Source organism: Macaca mulatta, chromosome X (genome assembly GCF_049350105.2).
Source record: "Macaca mulatta isolate MMU2019108-1 chromosome X, T2T-MMU8v2.0, whole genome shotgun sequence".
Taxonomy (NCBI): Eukaryota; Metazoa; Chordata; class Mammalia; order Primates; family Cercopithecidae; genus Macaca; species Macaca mulatta.
The window spans coordinates 142,629,691-142,649,798 of record NC_133426.1 but is presented as its reverse complement, the minus strand read 5'-3'; the positions used below and the strand labels follow the sequence as shown (position 1 = coordinate 142,649,798).

The 20,108-nt window shown below is 40.0% G+C and overlaps 2 protein-coding genes across 2 annotated transcripts in view; one reads left to right on the top strand and one right to left on the bottom strand.

The window, feature by feature from the left end:
• Nucleotides 1-19,829, bottom strand: part of ADGRG4 (adhesion G protein-coupled receptor G4) — a 113,903-nt gene extending 94,074 nt beyond the window's left edge. Inside the window, exons 1-3 of the mRNA XM_028842064.2 lie at nucleotides 19,648-19,829; nucleotides 16,957-17,035; nucleotides 2,366-2,980 (exon numbers count right to left, since the gene is read on the bottom strand). Of these exons, the coding sequence (XP_028697897.2) occupies nucleotides 2,366-2,980; nucleotides 16,957-17,026 (685 nt within the window). The 5' untranslated portion in view covers nucleotides 17,027-17,035; nucleotides 19,648-19,829. The remainder of the gene's footprint in view (nucleotides 1-2,365; nucleotides 2,981-16,956; nucleotides 17,036-19,647) is intronic.
• Nucleotides 1-20,108, top strand: part of MAP7D3 (MAP7 domain containing 3) — a 286,896-nt gene that overhangs the window by 182,355 nt on the left and 84,433 nt on the right. The window lies entirely within an intron of this gene.

Below are 20,108 nucleotides of genomic sequence, written 5' to 3'. Positions count from 1 at the left end.
TTGCAGCAAGACTCTGTCTCAAAATAATAAATAAATAAATAAAAATAAAAATTTTTAAAAAGTGTACAAAAGAGCAAAATAAAAGAGGGTTGTCTAGTACTTTAACACAGCAGTTAGATTTAGCTATCTGCTCACAAAGTGGTAGGAAAACTCATGGCCATTAACTGGCCAGATTTGGTTTTAAAAGACCACTGCTGAGCACATGGATATAAGGCCATACTTCTGGTTCCTGAGATCAAAAATAAAATTACTTTAAACTGCTTTGGGTGAGCTGTTCAGGCTTAATCTACTAGTCTGTAGCTCAGTTTTGTAATCAGAGCCAGCTAGGAATATTCTCTTTTATTTTTAAGGCCTCAGAAAAGAGAAAAACCAAATACCTTTGGGTAGTAGCACAAAGGAATAGCTTTCCTGTTCCTTTGCATTGGTCTAATCTCAGAGAAACAGAAATCCCCTGGAATGTGCCTCTGCTGTTAACTCAAACAGCATCCAGACTGTTGGTGAAAACATATGCCCTTAGTCTGAGAGAGCCCTTTTAGGCATGGATCTAGCCCCTATTCCTTTCCTAACAGCTTCCTCCTGGAAAGAAAAAAAACCCATAAGAACAGCCAATAACACTCCTTCAAGAATAAGTGAATATTTCGGGAAATGCAAAAAAATCTTGTCTTGATGCTATTATCCCATGCTGAAGACTGCTGCTGCTGATAGTGGAGAGGACTAGATTTGAGAGCAGAGTGGGATTATGTAGAGAAAAGCAATCTCATCCTTCCTTCCCCAAACTCGAGAGGAGACAAATACAGGTGCAATTCCAAGAAGCCAGTTTCCTTACAAGAACTTCATTCCAAACAGTTCTCCAATATCATAATTGCTCTCAGAAGAAAAAGTAAATTGGTTTATAAATATCATTCCCCACTAAAAGGAGCAGGGATGCCTTAGTAAAATGATGGCTCCTTGGGCTGAGCAGAAAATATACAAGAAGAGCCTGGAACATCTTGTTGTGCCAGAGAGTAAGAAAATGCTCAAAGAATGATGGGGAACGTGTCAAAAGGACACAAGAACCAGATTGAAGAACTCTCACTGACCAGCCCTGGACAAATTTGAACATCAAAATAAATGATAGTAACAGATTGCAACCCATTGAATAAAATAAGAATCTGTGAGTTCATGTTCAAATAAATAAACACATAAATAAGGTTGGGTGTGGTGGCTTACATCTGTTATCCCAGCACTTTGGGAGGCTGAGGCAGGAAAACCACTTGAGCCCACCCAGAAGTTAGAGGTTACAGTGAGCTATGATCATGCCACTTCACTCTAGCCTTGGCAACAGAGTGAGACCCTTTGTCTTAAATAAATAAACACATAACTATGGAAGAAGAAAAAGCTCTTTCTTACAGTAGAATGCCAATTAATAAATGTAAAAAAATGGAATTTTAAAAATCATTATTTTGCAAACATCATAGTGATTAGTGAATCAGGCAAGAATCATGAATAGATGTAAAACCTATTGGGTGAAATTATGTTAAGAAGGGGATATTTTACATAACCTCCAAATATCTCCCCAGAAATTACTCAACAATTAAAAAGGAAAAAATAATAACTTTATGGTAGAGAAATCTGACAGAGATCACTGAAATCATGTGATCAAAGTTATTATGAATAATGAGACAAATTGTCACCATGTGTCTACTGATGTGATGCACTGAGAAGAATATAACATCATTTCTGTGGTATTCTTACCAAAAATTCAAAGCCTGAATCTAATTATAAGGAACTATTAGACAAACATAAATTGAGAGACAAAATAACTGGACTGTATGCTAAAAATTTCTAGGTCATGAAGACAAGGAAAGGCAGAGAATCTATTCCAAAGTAGTCTAAAGAGACATGACAACTAAATGTAATGTGTGATCCTAAGTTGGATCCTGGGGCAAGCAAAAAATAGTTACAAAAGAAATTACTAGGATAATGAGCTAAATATGAATGTGAAATGTGAATTAGATATTAGTATTGTATCAACATCAAATTTTCTCATTTTGATCATTACAGAGTGGTTAAGTAAGAGAATTCCTTATTCTTAGGAAATACACACTGAGATATTTAGGGGTAACAAAGAATTTTGCCTGCAACTTACTCTCAAATGACTTAGAAACAAGTAAGTGGTGTGTGTGTGTGTGTGTGTGTGTGTGTGTGTGTGTGTGTGTGTTCTTCTATCCTATTCTTCCAATCTTTCTAAAAGTTTGAAATCTTATCAAAATAAAGATAAAAGAAAACAGTATGTGCTCCTCATTAAAAAGTGATGACAAAACTAGCAACCTGGGGCCACTGCAACACTACCCTTGCTAAGGAAAAAAGTTGATAAGTTACTCACAGCAGCGCAGTGTCCTGTCAACAGTTGGGATGATCTTGTTGACAAGCCAAACGTCTTCTTCCCAACTAACTACATTTCCATCTAAACACTTCATAAACTCTTCGTTATCCAGGATGTGGTCCCAGAGTTGAAAGTAGTACAAGCTGCCAGGAAAGCTATGCATCATGCTTTTAACCTCGCTGCTCCCATTCTTGAGAAAGTGCCCTAGGAATAGAGTCCCATGAGGTGTCAGGTTGTGTGGTTGATCCGTTACTTCCAGTATCCTTTTTTTATTCAGGAAAAGTTCTAATCTGCCCTTCACACCATCCCATATCAAGCATATTGTATGCCATTGAAATGAAGCCAGGTGGTGACGGATAGAAAAGGTCTTTCCCAATTTGTATAGTATTAGCTGCTGATGGTCTCCTGCAAGTCCAAGGTCTATGTCTTCTCTGCCCAGGAGGGCGTTATTTGTAATATAGGAGAAGGCCATCCAATACCTTGAGTTGTCATCCATGAATACCAGATCAATGCATGCTGTGAATCGGCTGAGTTCAGGAATGGTATCTATCAGGCTTACATATGTGTCACCTCTTCCAAAAAAATCCAGCTTTTTTCCTTTTAATGAAAGTGTATCTGTCCAAATTTGGGGGAGGGGAAAGAGAAAACAAATGAAATTTCTGTTAAAAATTGTTTTATTGTATTTGGCAATATGGTCAAATCTGGATTATACAATATAATTGAGTCAATACTGATCCAAATAAACAAAAATAGTAGATGTAAAAAATCATCTCTATTTGACATTAGCATGTGATTTTTGTTTTGGCAGAAGAGTTTCTTCCTAATTATATTTTGCCTGGACTAATATGAAAAGTTAGATTAGTGTTCCCAGAGCACATACCAGCTGGACAGCTTGGAGAGGCAGTAAGAAGTGTATGGCTAGTGAAAGGGTGGGGAAGAGGCCAACGAAAAGGCAGCTTGGAATTCAAATTTGCTACGCATAATCCTCACTCATATAATCAAAAGAGAGCTATTTCCGCCTACCTAACTGCCTTATTGTATTCAGGGTGCAACAGCAATTTGTTTCTCCAATGCCTTTTCCTGAGCCAAATGATCTAATTTATTCTGTCTCTGGGGACTGCTTCTCACTGAAAGGCACTGACAAAGGCCTGAAGAATGACCAGCTGGACGATACTGAAACTCTGGGACTTGTTTGTACTCGGGAATGGAAGACATGGCACTGCCCTGAGTGCATCCTGATGGCCTCCTTCTGTCTCCTCACCAAGGGCACTGCAGTGATTTCAAGATGGCCATAGACTCCAGTTACCATTGGCTCTGGAGTCAGACAGCCTGGGTTGAAATTCATGCCCTAACACTTATCAGCTGTGGAACTTTGAGCAAGTAACGTATCCTCCTGATACCTCAATGTTTGCTTCAGTAAAATGGAGATTTGGGGCCACAGCGTTGTATGCCCATTCAACTTTAAGGGCTGCCATTCACATTATAGTCTATGCCAGATAATAGCCTCTCCCTAATGACTTTACAAGATTATTTGAAGATTAAGTGAGATGATATATGCAAAACCTTGTCAAACATTGCTGAAGGACGTGTCCATTGGGTACAGTCTTTTGGTAAGTAATTTGGCAGTATCTATGAAACTTTACATTGGACATGCCCTTTGTCTCACAAGAAGCTACAGATGAGTGATGATACTATCACCACTACAAACCTTACACCCCCAGTCTACTAGGTAAATATCTGAGGATTATCTAATTATCAACCTAATTCCAGTGCCAGTACAGCCTAAGCCAGAAGATAAAGAGCTTTGTGGCAGAATTGGAATTGTAACCAGTCCCTGAATTAGAGTTGTAACGTTGGGACCACCACTCTAAAACAGTGACAGCCATAACAGAGCACTACAGAGGCTAGCAGGAAGTAAATACTTCCCTGCTTCTGGGAGATGCCGCCAAACGAAAGCTTCCAGATATTCTCTGACCATATAGTATTCTCTCCCTCCATTCCTCTAGTGGACATTCTCCAAAAGCAAACAATAACATACATATGCCTGCCCCCATACACACTCATATACATTTCACCTGCATCACACACTCCCATGTGCAGGAACTCATACTATCCACCTGCCAGGGAGTTATTTCTGAACTATCCAGTGATGAATGAGCAAATGCTTATTTCTGTCCCTGGCTTATGTGATTATATTACTTTATCATCTTTCGTGTGACTAATAAATCAAGAGTTGATCCCACAAGACAATAAGCGATCTGAAACCCAAATCTCAATTGTTGTTGGTTAACTGCCTTTCTGTTCAGCCCTCCGAAATGACGTCAAATACATTTAAGAACTGGTTTTATGGTGAGCATAAATCTCCAGGACTTAGTTGCACCTTAAAAGAAAATGTATCATAATCTCACGTGGTCTACAAGGGCCTCTCCTTTCTGCAGTATACTAATTTAGTTTTTGATTTTTTGTTTTAAGAGGGGGTCTCAGTCTCTTGCCCAGGTTGGAATGCAGTGGCATGAACTTGGTTCACTGCAGCCTTGACCTTCCAGGCTCAAGCAATCCTCCCACCTCAGCCTTCCAATTAGCTGGAACCACAGGTGCATGCCACCACGCCTGGCAAATTTTTAAATTCTTTTTAGAGACGATGTCTCATTATGTTGCCTAGGTTGGTCTGGTCTCGAACTCCTGGGCTCAAGCAATCCTCCCACCTCGGTCTCCCAAAGTGCTGGGATTACAAGTGTGAGACACCATACCCAGCCTGCAGTATACTAATTTAAAACCAGTTGCCAAAAGATGGGAAAAAGCAATTTACAAAAGCAGAAATATAAAGGCCAATACTATAAAAAGATGCCACCTTACTATTTTTAAGCACAAATTAAAACAATAAGGAGACACCATTTTTGCCTACTTGGTTGATAGAATTTTAGAAGACAGAATATCCAGCGTTGGCAAGCCTGTGGGAAAATGAGTCACTCTTACACACTGCTAGTGGGATTGCCAATTAAGTATTTTTTTTTCTGAAGGGCAATTTGCCATTATCTATGGCAATCTTAATTGTATATAATTGTGTGTATCCTTTGACCCAGCAATTTCATTTCTACCAATTCATTTTAGACAAATATACAGATAGACAAAGATGAGAGTACAATGATATTTATTGCAGCATTGTTTATAATCAAGAACAATTGACAAACCTGCATGTCTATCAATAAGTGACTATTTAGGAAAATTGCTACCTCTATACAATGGAATAGTGAAACAAACAAGATAGGCCTCTATAGTCATGGAGAGTTTTTCAAGGCTTACTATTGTGTGAAATGGGAGTTACATTAAGTGCAGGTGCAGTATTATCCTATTAAAAAGTGAAAGAAAAATATGCAGGTAGTATGTCCACAGAAAAAAGTCTGGAAGAGCACATATTAAACAGTTAAGAATGCTTATTTTTAGGTGTGAGATTTAGGGAAATTTTTTACTTCTTATGTTACTTATTTCAGCATATTTGCGTGTTTTAAAAAATCATGTATTACACTTATAATCAGAAAAATAAAGATGGATGGGTGGATGGATAGATAGATGAATGGATGGAGAGAGGTATGGATGAGTGGATAGGTAGACAGATGGAAGATGATAGATAGATAGATAGATAGATAGATAGATAGATAGATAGATAGATAGATAGAGAGAGATAGAATCACTGTGGCCTTACTTAAGATTCTGCAGATATAGGTAAATTCTGCTTAGACATAAACAGAAGTGTGGTGTAGTGCAGTCTAAAAAGCCAAATTTGAGTCCCAGTTCTGCCTCTTACTAGCTGTGTGAACGTAGGTAACAGATGCCTGTGAAAGCTCTCAGCACAGTGTCTGGCACATAGAGAGCACTATATAAAAGTTAAATAAATAGCTCATATCACTTCTCCGTGCCTCATTCTTCCATAGCAAGATGGGAATAATAACTGCCTACCTCACAGGGCCATGGTAAAAGGTGATGCAATCATAACTAACATTTAGATTATGTGTGTGAGAATGTTTATAAACTGTGAAACCCCATGTTAATTTCAGTCGCAATGTTTGCCTAGGTCACATTAGAAGCCTCTTCCTTCCTCCACAACCTCTTTTGCACCCTCACACGTGGAAGTCCACCTGAGCTGAACCCCACCGCAGCCTCTGGGCCTCTAGCAGGACTCCGAGGAGGCCAGACTGTGACAAGACGGAGAAGGGCTTTGCCCTTCTGTTTGGCCAGGCAAGCAGCGTTCTCTGCCGGGCCTCTCAAGGGCCTGCTTCAAAGGCCACTTGTGTCTTTGCATATGATTTCGCTATCCATTGCAGATGTCTGCTTAGATGCTGCCATCTGTTCCCTGGCAATTTTCAAGTCCAAATTGCATGATTGCTCCCCTGAAGCGTGTTCTCTCTTGATTTGGCTCCTCTGTGTCTCTTCGCCTCTATCCACTGTTTCCTTTTATTTTAAATGACATTTATTGTCTTCCTTACTTTTTTTTTTTTAGGTGTTTTTTCCATTATAAAAGTGATAGTGTATATGTTTTCTTAAAGAAAAACTGAAAAGTATTAGAAAGTAAAAAGATGAAAACAAAGCCAGCCAGAGAGTCCCACCACCCAGAGATAATCACCATTAACATTTTGGTATATTTCCTCAGTTTTTTTCTGTGCACAGACTTTGCTTGTTTTTGTGAGGCTGAGATCATATTGTAAGGAAAATTGGGTCCCCTGCTTTTCTCACTCATAGCATAAGTGTTTTCCATGTTAGGAAAAACTCATCATAAATCTCACTTAAATTACTGTTACTGCCCTAGGAGTGCCAAGCACCATTTTATTTGTACTGGGAAATTTCATATAACATAAAATTTACCATTTTAACCATTTTAAAGTCTACAATTCAGTGGTATTTAGCATATTCATAATGTTGTACAACTATCACCATTATCTAATTCCAGAACATTTTCATCGTCCAAAAAGGAAACCCTGTACCCATTAAGCACTCACTCTCAATTTGCCCCTCCCCTCCAGCCCCTGGCAACCACTAATCTGCTTTTTGTCTCTGGATTTGCCTGTTCTGGACATTTTATATAAAGAGAGTTAGACAATATGTGTCCTTTCGTGTCTGGCTTCTTTCATTTAGCATAATGTTCATCCATGTTGTACCATGTATCAGTACTTCATCCTTTTCCATGGCTTAATAAGATTCCATTATATGGATATATCACATTCTGTTTATTGATTCACATTAATAGACATTTGGATTGTTTCTATCTTTTGGTTACTATGAATAGTGCTGCTATGAACATGCATGCCATTTATTTTGTTTGAACACATGTTTTCATTTATTTGGGGTATAAATGTAAGAGTAGAATTGCTAGGCTATATAGTAACTCTATGTTTCACTTATTGAGTAACAGTCAAACTGTTTTTCACAGCAGCTGTACCATTATATATTCCTACCAGCAATGTATGAGGGCTCCAATTTCTCCACATCTTAGCCAACACTTGTTGTTTTCCACTTATTATTGTTATTGTCATCCTAGAGATTATGGAGTAGTATCTCATTGTGGTTTTGATTTGTGTTTCCCTAATGGCTGATGACATTGAGCATTTTTTTAAATATGTTTGTTGCCATTTGCATAGACTCTTTGGAGAAATACATGTTCAAGTCTTTTGCTCATTTTTAGTTGGGTGGCTTGTCTTTTTCTCCTTGAGTTGTAAGCATTCTTCGTATATTCTGAATACTAGAACCTTATCAGATATATGACCTGCAAATATTTTCTCCCATTCTGTATTGTCTTTTCACTTTCTTGATAGTGTCTTTTGATGTGTAAAAGTTTTTAATTTTAATGAAATTCAAAGTATTGAATTTTTATTTTATTGCTCATGCTTTTGGTGTAATTTCTTCTTCTTTTTTTTTTTCTTTTTTTCTTTTCTTTTTTTTTTTTTTTTTGAGATAGAGTCTCACTCTGTCACCCAGGCTGGGGTGCAGTGGCGCAATCTTGGCTCACTGCAACCTCCGCCTCCTGGGTTCAAGCGATTCTCCTGCCTCAGCCTCCCGAGTAGCTGGGACTACAGGCACGTGCCACCACACCCGGATAATTTTTTGTATTTTTAGTAGAGACGGGGTTTCACCGTGTTAGCCAGGATGGTCTCAATCTCCTGACCTCATGATCCACCCGCCTTGGCCTCCCAAAGTGCTGGGATTACAGGCGTGAGACACCGCGCCCGGCCGCTTTTGGTGTCATTTCTAAGAATCCATTGCCAAACCAAAGGTTGTGAAGATTCTCCCTTATGCTTTCCTCTAAGAATGTTATAGTTTCAGTTCTTACATTTAAGTCTTTCATTCATTTAGAGTTAATTTTCATGTACAGTGTGAGATGGGGAGGTCCAACTTCATTGGCACAGAGTAGGTCCTTTGTAGCTGTTTACTGAATAAATAATTGTATCCTGTATTAGGGCACTGAGTTGGAGGCTAATGGGTGGGCAAATGGAGTGCTGTCCCTTGTGCAAAGGTATCAGGGATGAAGCATCTGGCATAGAATGAGAAGTTCTGAACTGTATACTGAACTCGTGCTCTGCCCTCTGTTTTAGGGAACTATTAGCAAAAGATCAACGGAGAATTCTCTCTGCCTGTCAGACCCTAAAAGTAATAAATACATTCATTTTAAAAGTCAGTGAGTAAGGCCAGGTGTGGTGGCTCACGCCTGTAATCCCAGCACTTTGGGAGGCAGAGGCGGGCGTATCACCTGAGTTCAGGAGTTTGAGACCAGCCTGGCCAACATGGCAAAACCCCATCTCTCCTAAAAATAAAAAAGTAGCCAGGTGTGGTGGCAGACACCTTTAATCCCAGCTGCTTGGGAGGCTGAGGCAGGAGAATCACTTGAACCCAGGAGGCAGTGGTTGCAGTGAGCCGAGATCTCGCCACTGTACTCCAGCCTGGACAACAAGATCAAAACTCTGTCTCAAAAATAAATAACCAAATAAAATAAAAAGTCAGAGAGAAAAGATTTAAAACTCTAAGAGACAGACAATCTGAATGGTTTTTTCCAGGAAAAATCCCTTTGTTTTCTGCTTATGACAGCATTAAGTAACATCAGACATATCCTATACAGTTTTTTCTACCCTTTCTTAGAAGGCAAAGTTTCTCCTTAAAATGTTCAAGTGTTTCAAAGTTTGGGGGACTGTGATTCCAGGTCCACTGTCCTCTACTACCTTCAGGGAAAAGGACAAATGAGGTTCTTCCATGGTTAGGTACTCTGGGCATGATCTGGTCACTGTTTTTTCCCCATGAGGTAACCTACTTTCCTCTTTTTAATTCTAACCCAATGAGCTTGCCAGAGCATCAGTGTCTGTGTCATTAGTTTGCCAGGGCTGCCCTAACAACATACCACATACTGCGTGGTTTAAACAACAGAAATGTATCATCTCACAGTTATGGAGGCTAGAAGTCCAAGGTCAAGGTGTCAGCAGGGTTGGTTCCTTCTGAGAGCTGTGAGAGAGAATCTGTTCTATGCCTCTTTCCTAGTTTCTGGTGGTTTTGTGGCAATATTTGGTGTTATTTGGCCTGTAAGCACATGACCCCGATATCTGCCTTCATCTTTACATGGTGATATCCCTGTGTGCATATCTATGTCCACACTTTTTCTTCTTATAAAGATACCAATAATATTGGATTAGGGGCCCACTCTACTGCAGTATGACTTTATCTTAACTAATTATATCTTCAATAACCCTATTTCCAAAGAAGATCACATTCGGAGGTACTGAGGGTTAGGACTTCAACATATGAATGTTGGGAAGACACAACTTGACTCAACACTGTGTAAGGCTCAGAACCCAGCTAACCACCTGGTAATACCTATGAGAGCAAGGTGAGGAGGCAGAGCAGATTTGAGAAAAAGGGCCACCAGAGGCATCAGTTGTGTTTATACTTTGAAGAATCTGGCCACTCTGAGAGTGAGCATTCTACCAAGGCTACTCCATGCCTGCCTCATCTGGGAAGTGTCACTACCCACTCATAAAAGGGCAGGTGAGCAGATACTCACTTGAGCAGGGAGTCTTCTGGCTCTTAGAATCATAAGTCCTTGGAATTCAACATTCTGCAGCACTGAAAAACTTTGTAGACCAGGCCCTCGTCTAGCAGCCCCATGGCTGTCTGAGTAGATATAATCAATAGGCACCTGACACTGGGGAGCTCCATTACCCACATCACCGTGGCCATAGTGTGAACAACCACAGAGAATCAGAGTTACTATCTGCCACCCACTGCCCACACTTTCCACTGGTCTTGTAACCAGGCTAATCCTTAGACAAACCAGGCCTACCAGATATAGAAGTGTCCAACCCTGATCCTCATTTCTACCACCAATCGCCAGCCAGAGTTGTCCAACACATCCCTTCCTCTAGTACCTAGGCTGCTGACTCCGTATGTGGTCTGCCAAGAGTTCTTGGCATAGGAGACAGAGGAATTATCCTCACATAGGTAATGTGATTGTTCCTTCAAATCTTGGATTCAAGGCCCACGTCTCACCCAAAAAAAATAGATGTCCTTACTCATAAAGCCAGAAGCTCCCTGAAGAAATTTATTTACTCAACAGTGATGGTCATTGAGCATTGACTATGTGTCAGTGTTAGAGTGCAGTAATAGAGTAGACATAACACACAAGGTCCTTGACCTCGTCAGCTTACATTCCAGGGACTGATGCAGTCAATAAACAAGTAAAGGAAAAAACACAAATTACATACAGTACTCTGAAGGAAGTTGACAGGTTGATGAGTTAGTTAATGATAAAAGCAGAGATGAGGGGAAAGGAAATGTCTACATTATATAGGATAGTTAAGAAAGGCCTCTCTGAGAGTCATTTTAGCTCAGTCCCAAGGGATGAAAAAAGAGACAGGATACATAAATGTGGAATAAGAGTGACCCAGACATGGGTAACAGTATGTGCAAAGGCCTTTTGGTGGGACTGTGCTTGGTGTGTTTATGGAATAGTAGGAAGCCAGTGTGTCTGGAGCAGAGGGAGAAAGAGGAAGCATGGTAGTAAGTGAAGTGCAAGAGGCAGTGGGAGATCAGATCATGTAGTGCTTTTTAGGTCTCATTAAAAAGTTTGAATTATATTCTAATTTTGATAGGAACTTATTGGCAAGTTTTGAGTAAAACAGTGGTATGATCTGACTTGATATATTAAAGGATCACTCTGGCTGCTGTGTGGAGAATAGACTGTAGTAGAGCAAGAGTGAAAGCAGGGAGACCATTAGGAGGCTACTGAAGTCAGCCAACAGAAAATGATGGTGGCTCAGCCCATGGCGGAGGCAGTTAAAATGGTTTAAAAAGAGAGAGAAGAAAAGAAAAGAAAGCAGTCAGATTTGGGACGTATTTTTGAGGTGGCATGAACAAGACTCAATGGATTAGATGTGGAGGGTGAGAGAAAGGGAAGAACGAAAGATGGCACCTAAGTTTGCATAAAGCTGTGTGCAGAGGAGCCATTTCCAGAAGAGGAAAGACTGCTAATTATTACCTGGCAGTGGAATTACAGGGCCCTCTACTGAGGTCTCTATGTTGTGATGCTAACAGCTCCCATAAGCCCTACCTTGATAGACCAACTCAAAAGTACCTAGGTAACAAAAATCCAAGCCAAGGATCCTAGAAGCCCATCCACCTCTGGGCAATGAACAACATGGGGAAAACAGTATTTCAGACCTACTTTTCAGCCTATGCAATTCCCTATCAATATTTTTACTGTTGATGAAGGAAATCTGTAAAACTTGCTAGCCTGAGACAGAGTATGGTGGTCAGTCACCCTCCTACATGACATGCTCAAACTCAAACAGGCTATCATATGAGCCTTTTTCATCTGTCCTATGCTGGACAAATGTGCTATGCCTGTGCCAACTCAAGGAAATATGTATCTGAAAAAATAAAAAAGAAAGAACATATGCTTCAGAGTCCAGAAGGCATAATTTCCCAGGTGAAATGCTTTGAGTATTGTTAGACAAAATATCTGTTTTTACACATGAAAAAATGCTTAATAGTCATAGGGAAATGCACATCAAAACCACAGTGGAGTATCACTTCATTTCCAATGGGATGGCTATGATCAAAAAGACAGACAATAGCAAGTGTTGACAAGGATGTGGAGAAATCAGAACCTTCATACACTGCTAGTGGGGATGTAAAATGATGCAGCCTCTTTGGAAAATGGTCTGCAAGCTCCTCAAAATGTTAATCATAAAGTTAAATATGACTCTGCAATTCCACTCCTAGGTATATTCACAAAATAAATGAAAGCATATGTCCACACAAAACTTGCACACAAATGTTCATACAGCATTATTCATAATAGTCAAAATGTAGAAACAACTCAAATGCCCATTAACTGGTGAATGGAAAAAAATATGAGGTATATCCATACCATTGAATATTGTTCAGCAATAAAAATAAATGAACTGCTGATGCATGTTCCACATGGATGAACCTTGAAAACATTGTGTAAAGTGGAAGAAGCCAGTCACAAAAGGCTGCATATTGTATGATTCCATTTATTTGAAATGTCCAGAATAGGCAAATTCATAGAGGCAGAAAAGAGATTACTGATTGCCAAGGCCTGGAGTGCTGTGGGAGGAACGGAGAGTATGGTATTTCTTTTGGGGGTTATAAAAATGTTCTGGAATTAGATAGTAGTGATGGTTGCACCACTGTAAATATACTGAAAACCATTGAATTGTATACTTTTAATGGGTGAATTCTATGGTATGTAAATTATATTTCAATAAACGGATTTATTTTATTTTGTTTTGTTTTGTTTTGTTTTGGGGACAGGGTTTCACTCCCGTTGCCCAGGCTGGAGTGCAATGACGCGATCTTGACTCACTGCAACCTCCACCTCCTGGGTTCAAACAATTCTTGTGCCTCAGTCTCCTGAGTAACTGGGATTACAGGTGCATGCCACCACGCCCGGCTCATTTTTGTATTTTTAGTAGAGACGGAGTTTTGTCATATTGCCAAGGCTGTCTCAAACTCCTGAGCTCAAGTGATCCACCTGCCTTGGCTTCCCAAAATGCTGGGATTACAGGCACCACACCCAGCCCAATAAAGCTGTTTAAAACAAATGTTTTTTCTCAAATGCCAGTCTCTACAACCTTCTAGAACAGTGCTGTCTAATAAAACTTTCTGTGATACGGAAATGTTCTGTATCTGCACTGCCTAATATGGTAGCAACCAGCCACTTGTAGCTATTGAGCACTTAAAATCTGGCTTGTGTTCCTAAGAACTGAATTTTTAATTTAACTTAATTTTAATTAATTAAAACCTAGCCACATGTTGCAAGTAATTACCATATTGGACAACTCAACTCTTGAATTCATACAGAAATTTAGAGTTTCTACTCAAAGTTTATCCTCCACTTCTCCTTTCTCTTGGAATCAGTTTCTCAAGAAAAGATAGACGAGGCAGGGTGGCACACGCCTGTAATCCCAGCACTTTGGGAGGCTGAGGTGGGAGGATCACTTGAGCTCAGGAGTTCAAGACCAGTCCGGGCAACATAGCGAGATCCTGTGTCTATTTAAAATTTAAAAAATAAAATTTTTTAAAAAAAGAAAAGATAAGGCTTTTTCTGAACCCTGGCTACACAAACACCTTTCAGAAGAACTTCTTTACCTCTACACTCCTACTGTGTCCTGACTCCCCCAACCTAGTTTGTCTCTATAGCATAAAGACTGATTTTCTGACATGGCTCTGGGGCTATCCTGTGTCAAAAGGATTCCTGGTCAGGTTGTCTCTGCATATGTGACAACTCAGGAAAGTTCATTCCGGCCCAGATTGACTAATTGACTATCCAATATAGGAGAAAAAGTTACTGACTCTAGAGGCTAGGTGCCTCAAAAACCCAGCCTCCCACCTCAAGAATGTCACAAAACCCCAGTCTCCCAACTCAAGAATGCTCCAGAACACATGTTACACTCTTTCAGCCAGCAAAGCCTGTCCTACTCCACTTGAGATGTGAGTGTGTGTGTGTGTGTGTGTGCCTATGTGTGTGTGTGTGTGTGTGTGTGTGTATACATGGTATGAGCAAGACCTTAGGACAACTACTATAGCCCTATGTCTTCAACCCAAACCTATCCATACCCATTACATAGCCAATAGCCAGCACCATTAAGAGGAAAATCATGTTATGGACTGAATGTTTGTTTCCCCCTCCCCTTAAATCCTATGCTGAAGCCCCAACCTCTAATGTGTTGGTATTTGGAGGTGTGGCCTTTGGAAAGTAATTAGGTTTACATGAGGGCATGAAGGTGGAGCCCCTATGATGGGATTAGTGCCATTATAGAAGAGGAAGAAAGCAGAGCTCTCTCTCTGTCTCAGCCTTGTGAGGACACAGAGAGAAGGCAGCTGTCTACAAACTAGGAAGAGGGCCCTCACCAAGAATTGAATCATCTGGCACCTTGATCTTGAACCCTCAGCTTCCAGAACCATGAGAAATAAATGCCCATGGTTTAAACCATCCAATCTATGATATTTTGTTTTGGCAACCTGAGCAGACTAAGACAGAGCACTAGGAAACTGAGTCCCTTGTACAGCCTAAGTCCTAGGCCCTCTTCTCTCATTTATGCCTTATTTTTTATCTCCTGCTCCATTCTGCAACTATTCAGCTCTTGACCTCAGTCTTCATCTCTTCTTTCTGGCTCTGCTCTCACCCCATAGACTTTAATACAGATTTGGTTTCTCCTTCTCAACCCTTGATATTCGTCTATGGAGACAGTTTTGCTCCACACTCTGGCTCCTCCCAGTTAGAGCATCTCTGAGTCACCCTCTGCTTAATCTGGCCTTAATCTCTCCCCAATAATGACCCTCACAGTTGGGAGGCTGGTGACTCATCTGGAGCCTGAAGGGAACTGAACCTTAGTTATGCTGTTGTTTCCAAGGACAGGTTTTTTTTTTTTTTCCAAGAAGAAAGTAATGAATTTCTTGGTAATCAAAGAACAATTATAATTGAGTGTTTGAGAACCTACAAAAAAAACTTGTTTGACTCATAAACTTGAGACTTAAACAGTCTGGAAAACCTCGTGACTGCTTTAAATTGACCTCTTCAGGTTGAGGACCTGCACATCTATCATAAGTTTCACTGACCATTGCAAAAATTAGCCGGGCATGGTGGCAGACGCCTGTAATCTCAGCTACTCAGGAGGGTGAGGCAGGAGAATTGCTTGAATCTAGGAGGCAGAAGTTGCAGTGAGCCAAGATCGTGTCACTGCATTCCAGCCTGGGCAACAAAGCGAGGCTTTGTCTCGAAGTAACAATAATAATAATAATAATTTTCATTGACCAGTGATATTCCTCACAAACCCATGCAAACTTTTCAGTACCACACACTCTTCACTTTTTATTCCATGACTGCACTAGATTCCTATATTCCACTATTCTAGATTGCTCTATACCATGCCCTGTAGCCCTTCACAAAAACCCAATGGAGTTTGTGTCATATACCCCACCACCATACAGGTGTTGAAAGTTTTCATCATTTAAAATTGCATGAATTCATTAAATCAGCACACATGAACCAAGTGCCTAAACTATGTCAAGGCCTGTGTTGGATGCTTTGGATAAAGAAATTGGGAAAATACAGTTTCTTGCCCTTGAGGAAACAGGCAGAGGAAAAATAAATCAACTTCTTAGCAGGTAGGTCAGGCCAGATGACAAAGTTGCCACTGTACCCCGTAGGCCCCATTTCAATCTCTATTATAAGAAACATGGTTCCCCATCAGGCTCTGCATGCAGCAAGAAGCCAGTGTTTGCTCTTGATGGCGATGATGATTTGGTATTTTTGCAGATTAGCTCTTACACCTGAGGACCATTCAAATTAAACCCCAGGTCAATTTCATCAGGCATTGTCACTCACTGGCATTTATGACATTTTAGCTAAGTACTTATGTGCTAAATGAGCAAAGTTATCAACCGAATTTACTTAATATGGACAAGATTTCAGTTTACCAAGACCTTCTCCTGAAGTCTCTAAATTATCAGCTACTTGAGTGAATTGTCTTAATTATCTACTGCAAAATAGAGATAAATTATATTCATTCCTGTCATAGAGTCTAGGGAAGGTCTGGGTGCTTCCAGAATATATGCCCATTGCTTTATGAATCTGTTACCAGCTGTTTGCATGCCTCAGTTTCCCCATCTGTATTCTATGATTCTTGCCATGTGCATATAATGGAGATAGAAAGATGGTATCACAATGCTTCAGACAGCTTTAAATAAAGCATTATGGAGGAGAGGAAACAGCCCAAAAGAAAACCCAAATCTTCTGTTGCGTGTGCATTAGCTGCCAAATGGCATTTCAGAGTTGCTTTAAGAAATGTCAAAGGCAGTAGTCCAAGTTACTGCCTGCTTGAGGCCAGTTCTCTACCAGTAGTACAGAATACTGAATGAATGAATTCACTTACTGACACTTCAGCTTCTTCTGTAGCCATACTGACCGAAAGGTGACCATTAAGAGGCAGCCCAGCAAATCTCCATTGGTAGTATTTTTCAAATGGTTTATTTCTATAACCTACTATACATGAGACATTGAAAGAGATAATAAGAATATGTTTTCTTACCTGAGAGAAAGATAAAACTCGACATGAGAATCAATCCATAAAGCTTCTGATATATGATGCGCTCTTTCATTGTCTAAGTCTGTGTTTAAAAAGTCAAAAATATGCCCAGCTCAGATTCAGAAAAGACAATTTCTAAGTGTATGTGACCACACTTCTCCTTTGCATTCCACCTAAGGTTTTTTCCTATTGCTTAAAGTCATGTCAGCCAACCACATGATAGGCATTTACCTGAGATACCCAGCCTGGCTGAAACCTCACTGATGGATTTATCTATATACTAGCTCAACAAATTTTATTGAATCCCTTCTGTGTGCAGGACACTGTGTTGCTCCCTGGGAATACAGTGCTGAGAAGACAAGACACAGATATCTGCCATCATAGGACAGTTAGCCCTGTGGGGAGGAGAGACATTAAATGCATAATTACAAAATGTGAGGCCAGGAGTGGTGACTCACACCTGTAATCCCAGCACTTTGGGAGGCTGAAGCGGGTGGATCACCTGAAGTCAAGAGTTTGCGACCAGCCTGGCCAACATGGTGAAACACCATCTCTACTAAAAATACAAAAAAAAAAAAAAAAAACAATAATTAGCCGGGCATAGTGGCGGGCACCTGTAATCCCAGCTACTCGGGAGGCTGAGGCAGGAGAATTGCTTGGACCTGGGAGGCGGAGGTTGCAGTGAGCCAAGATTGCACCACTGCACTCCAGCCTGGGCAACAAATGCAAAACTCTGTCTCAAAAACAAACAAACAAACAAACAAAAAACCAAAGTGTGATACTTTCAACCCTAATGCACAAACTTCAATTCAACTACTTGTAGTTGTAATGATCCTAAATTTCTTGAAGGACTGTTATGCAAGAAGACCTTGTTGACAAAAGTAACTCATCAAATCATTTGTATTTTTAAAGCAGATCCGTTTAGAGAAATCTAATCACCATTTCATTACACATTTACCCAGCTTCTCTCATTAATTAATTGTAACTATAGTGTCTTATGTGGAAAATGCACTGAAAACCCCCTTTTCTCCAAACAAAACGGTGTTAAAACTGCAAATCCTACTGAAACATGTTACAGAAAATTGGCGGTAGGGTGCTGATGGGCATTTCTGATTTTAAATAAAATACGCTTCTGAATGATTTACTACTGATTTGAACACTTCCTTTTCTATAGGATAATGCAACATATTGTATTTCTTTCTACCTCCAAGTGGGATTTAGAGTGAATAGACCCACTTTACATTTAATGTAACAGAAGCCAATTAGGAAGTCAAATGAATCTTGGGCTTGCTATGAACACCAGCCATTAATCAGGCTCTTCATATTTACCAAGGATTCTACTGCCATTCTCATTATAATAATAATGGAATTTGTATGAGTCGGATGGGTTTTCTAAACTATGAACTTAGAAGTAAGGGGGTGTCTAAATCTTTTATGACTTGCAAAATGAAATGCAGCTTAAATTTATAGTGCTATAAGAGGACTAGGCTGAGATTCAGTAACTGGCTGTGAGGCCATACATATTTCTCTTCCTTAATTTCCCTGGGCCTCAGTTTCCTTATCTGTAAAAATGGAGATAATAATCTGCCTATTTCCCAGAGCTGCTCTCGAAGAGGATCAAATGAGACGATGCTTCGAAGGCAATTTTCAAAGCATAAAGTGCTATAGAAATGGATATGATTGCTATCTATAAAATGGAATTTTCAGCAGCAAATAATCCAATTTATATTTTTCTTACATTTCCTCTAAACTTTTATAACAACTTCAAGGTATGTTTCAGAAACTTACCTGGTGCCCAATAAATAAATCATGGGACATTTACACAACAGAATACTATGCAACCATTAAAAGGAATAAAGGCCGGGCATGGTGGCTCATGCCTGTAACCACAGCACTTTCGAAGGCCCAGGCGGCCGGGTCACTTGAGACCAGGAGTTCGAAACCAGCCTGGGCAACATGGTGAAACCCTGTCTCTACTAAAAATACAAAATTAGTCGGGCATGGTGGCACATGCCTATAATTCTAGCTACTTGAGAGGCTGAGGTACGAGAATCACTTGAACCTGGGAGACAGACGATGCAATGAGCCGTGTTCACGCCACTGCACTCCAGCCGGGGTGACAGAGCGAGACTGTCTCCAAAAAAAAAAGGAATAAGGTAAGTCTATATATAAGGCATGAAAATGTGGGTTGAAGAAAGGGGGTGGGGCTTGATAATTTTTCCATACTGTTCTGTACTGTTTGGTTATTTTACAAAGATTATAAATTAGTTACATAATTTTAAAAATCAAAGGACAGGAGAAAGGAAGAAAGCAAGAGAGAGGAAGGTAAGGAAGATAGGAAGGGGAGGAAAGAGACAGGAAGGAAAAATGGGAATTAAATGTTTCCTTTATACTTCCTATGATTGTGTACTGTTTGTTTTTACAATGAGCATACATTACTTTCATAATTTTGAAAAAACATAAAAGGAAGGAAGGAGAAAAAGTAAAGAAAGAGGAAAAGAGAAAGAAAGGGTGAGGATTAAAGACCTGAATTTTATACCTCACACAATTTCAAGCAATTTGGTTATTTTATGATGCATATTTCTTAATTTTGTGGTTCAGAAAAATTTAAGGGAAAGAAGTGGGGGGAAGAGAGAAAGAAGGAAGGAAAGGAAAGAGGGAGGGAAGGAGGAAGGGAGCGAGAGAGACACTTACCTGAGAACTGGACTCTTTTAACTTCCCAACCCCAAATGACCAGATCTTGCCTCTAAATTCCTAGGTTTGATGTGAAATGAAAGAAGCACAAAACAGGAGACTCATTTTCTGCTGTCCATGCCTCAGTCACCTTCTTTTCTGCATCAAACCAGCCTCTCTGCTCTTAGCTTTATGGGGCTTATTGATCCGGGTAGATCCTCTTTTTGTGGCTTGTAGCACGTCATGGGGCTGCTCTCCTGAGCATAAAATCAGCATGGGCAAAGTTCTCAGGTTATTACAACCCTGCAATAACCCATTAATTTGAGGGCTCTGACCCAGTTTTCACTAAGGATTATCTTCAGTTCCTAGTTGATTATTGCTTTAATTAAATTGGATATATTAAAAGGGTACTTGCTTACTTGACTAAGGCTCATTTCACTTTATTGAGAAAGTGGGGAGGAGGAGGGGTAGTGTTCAGAACT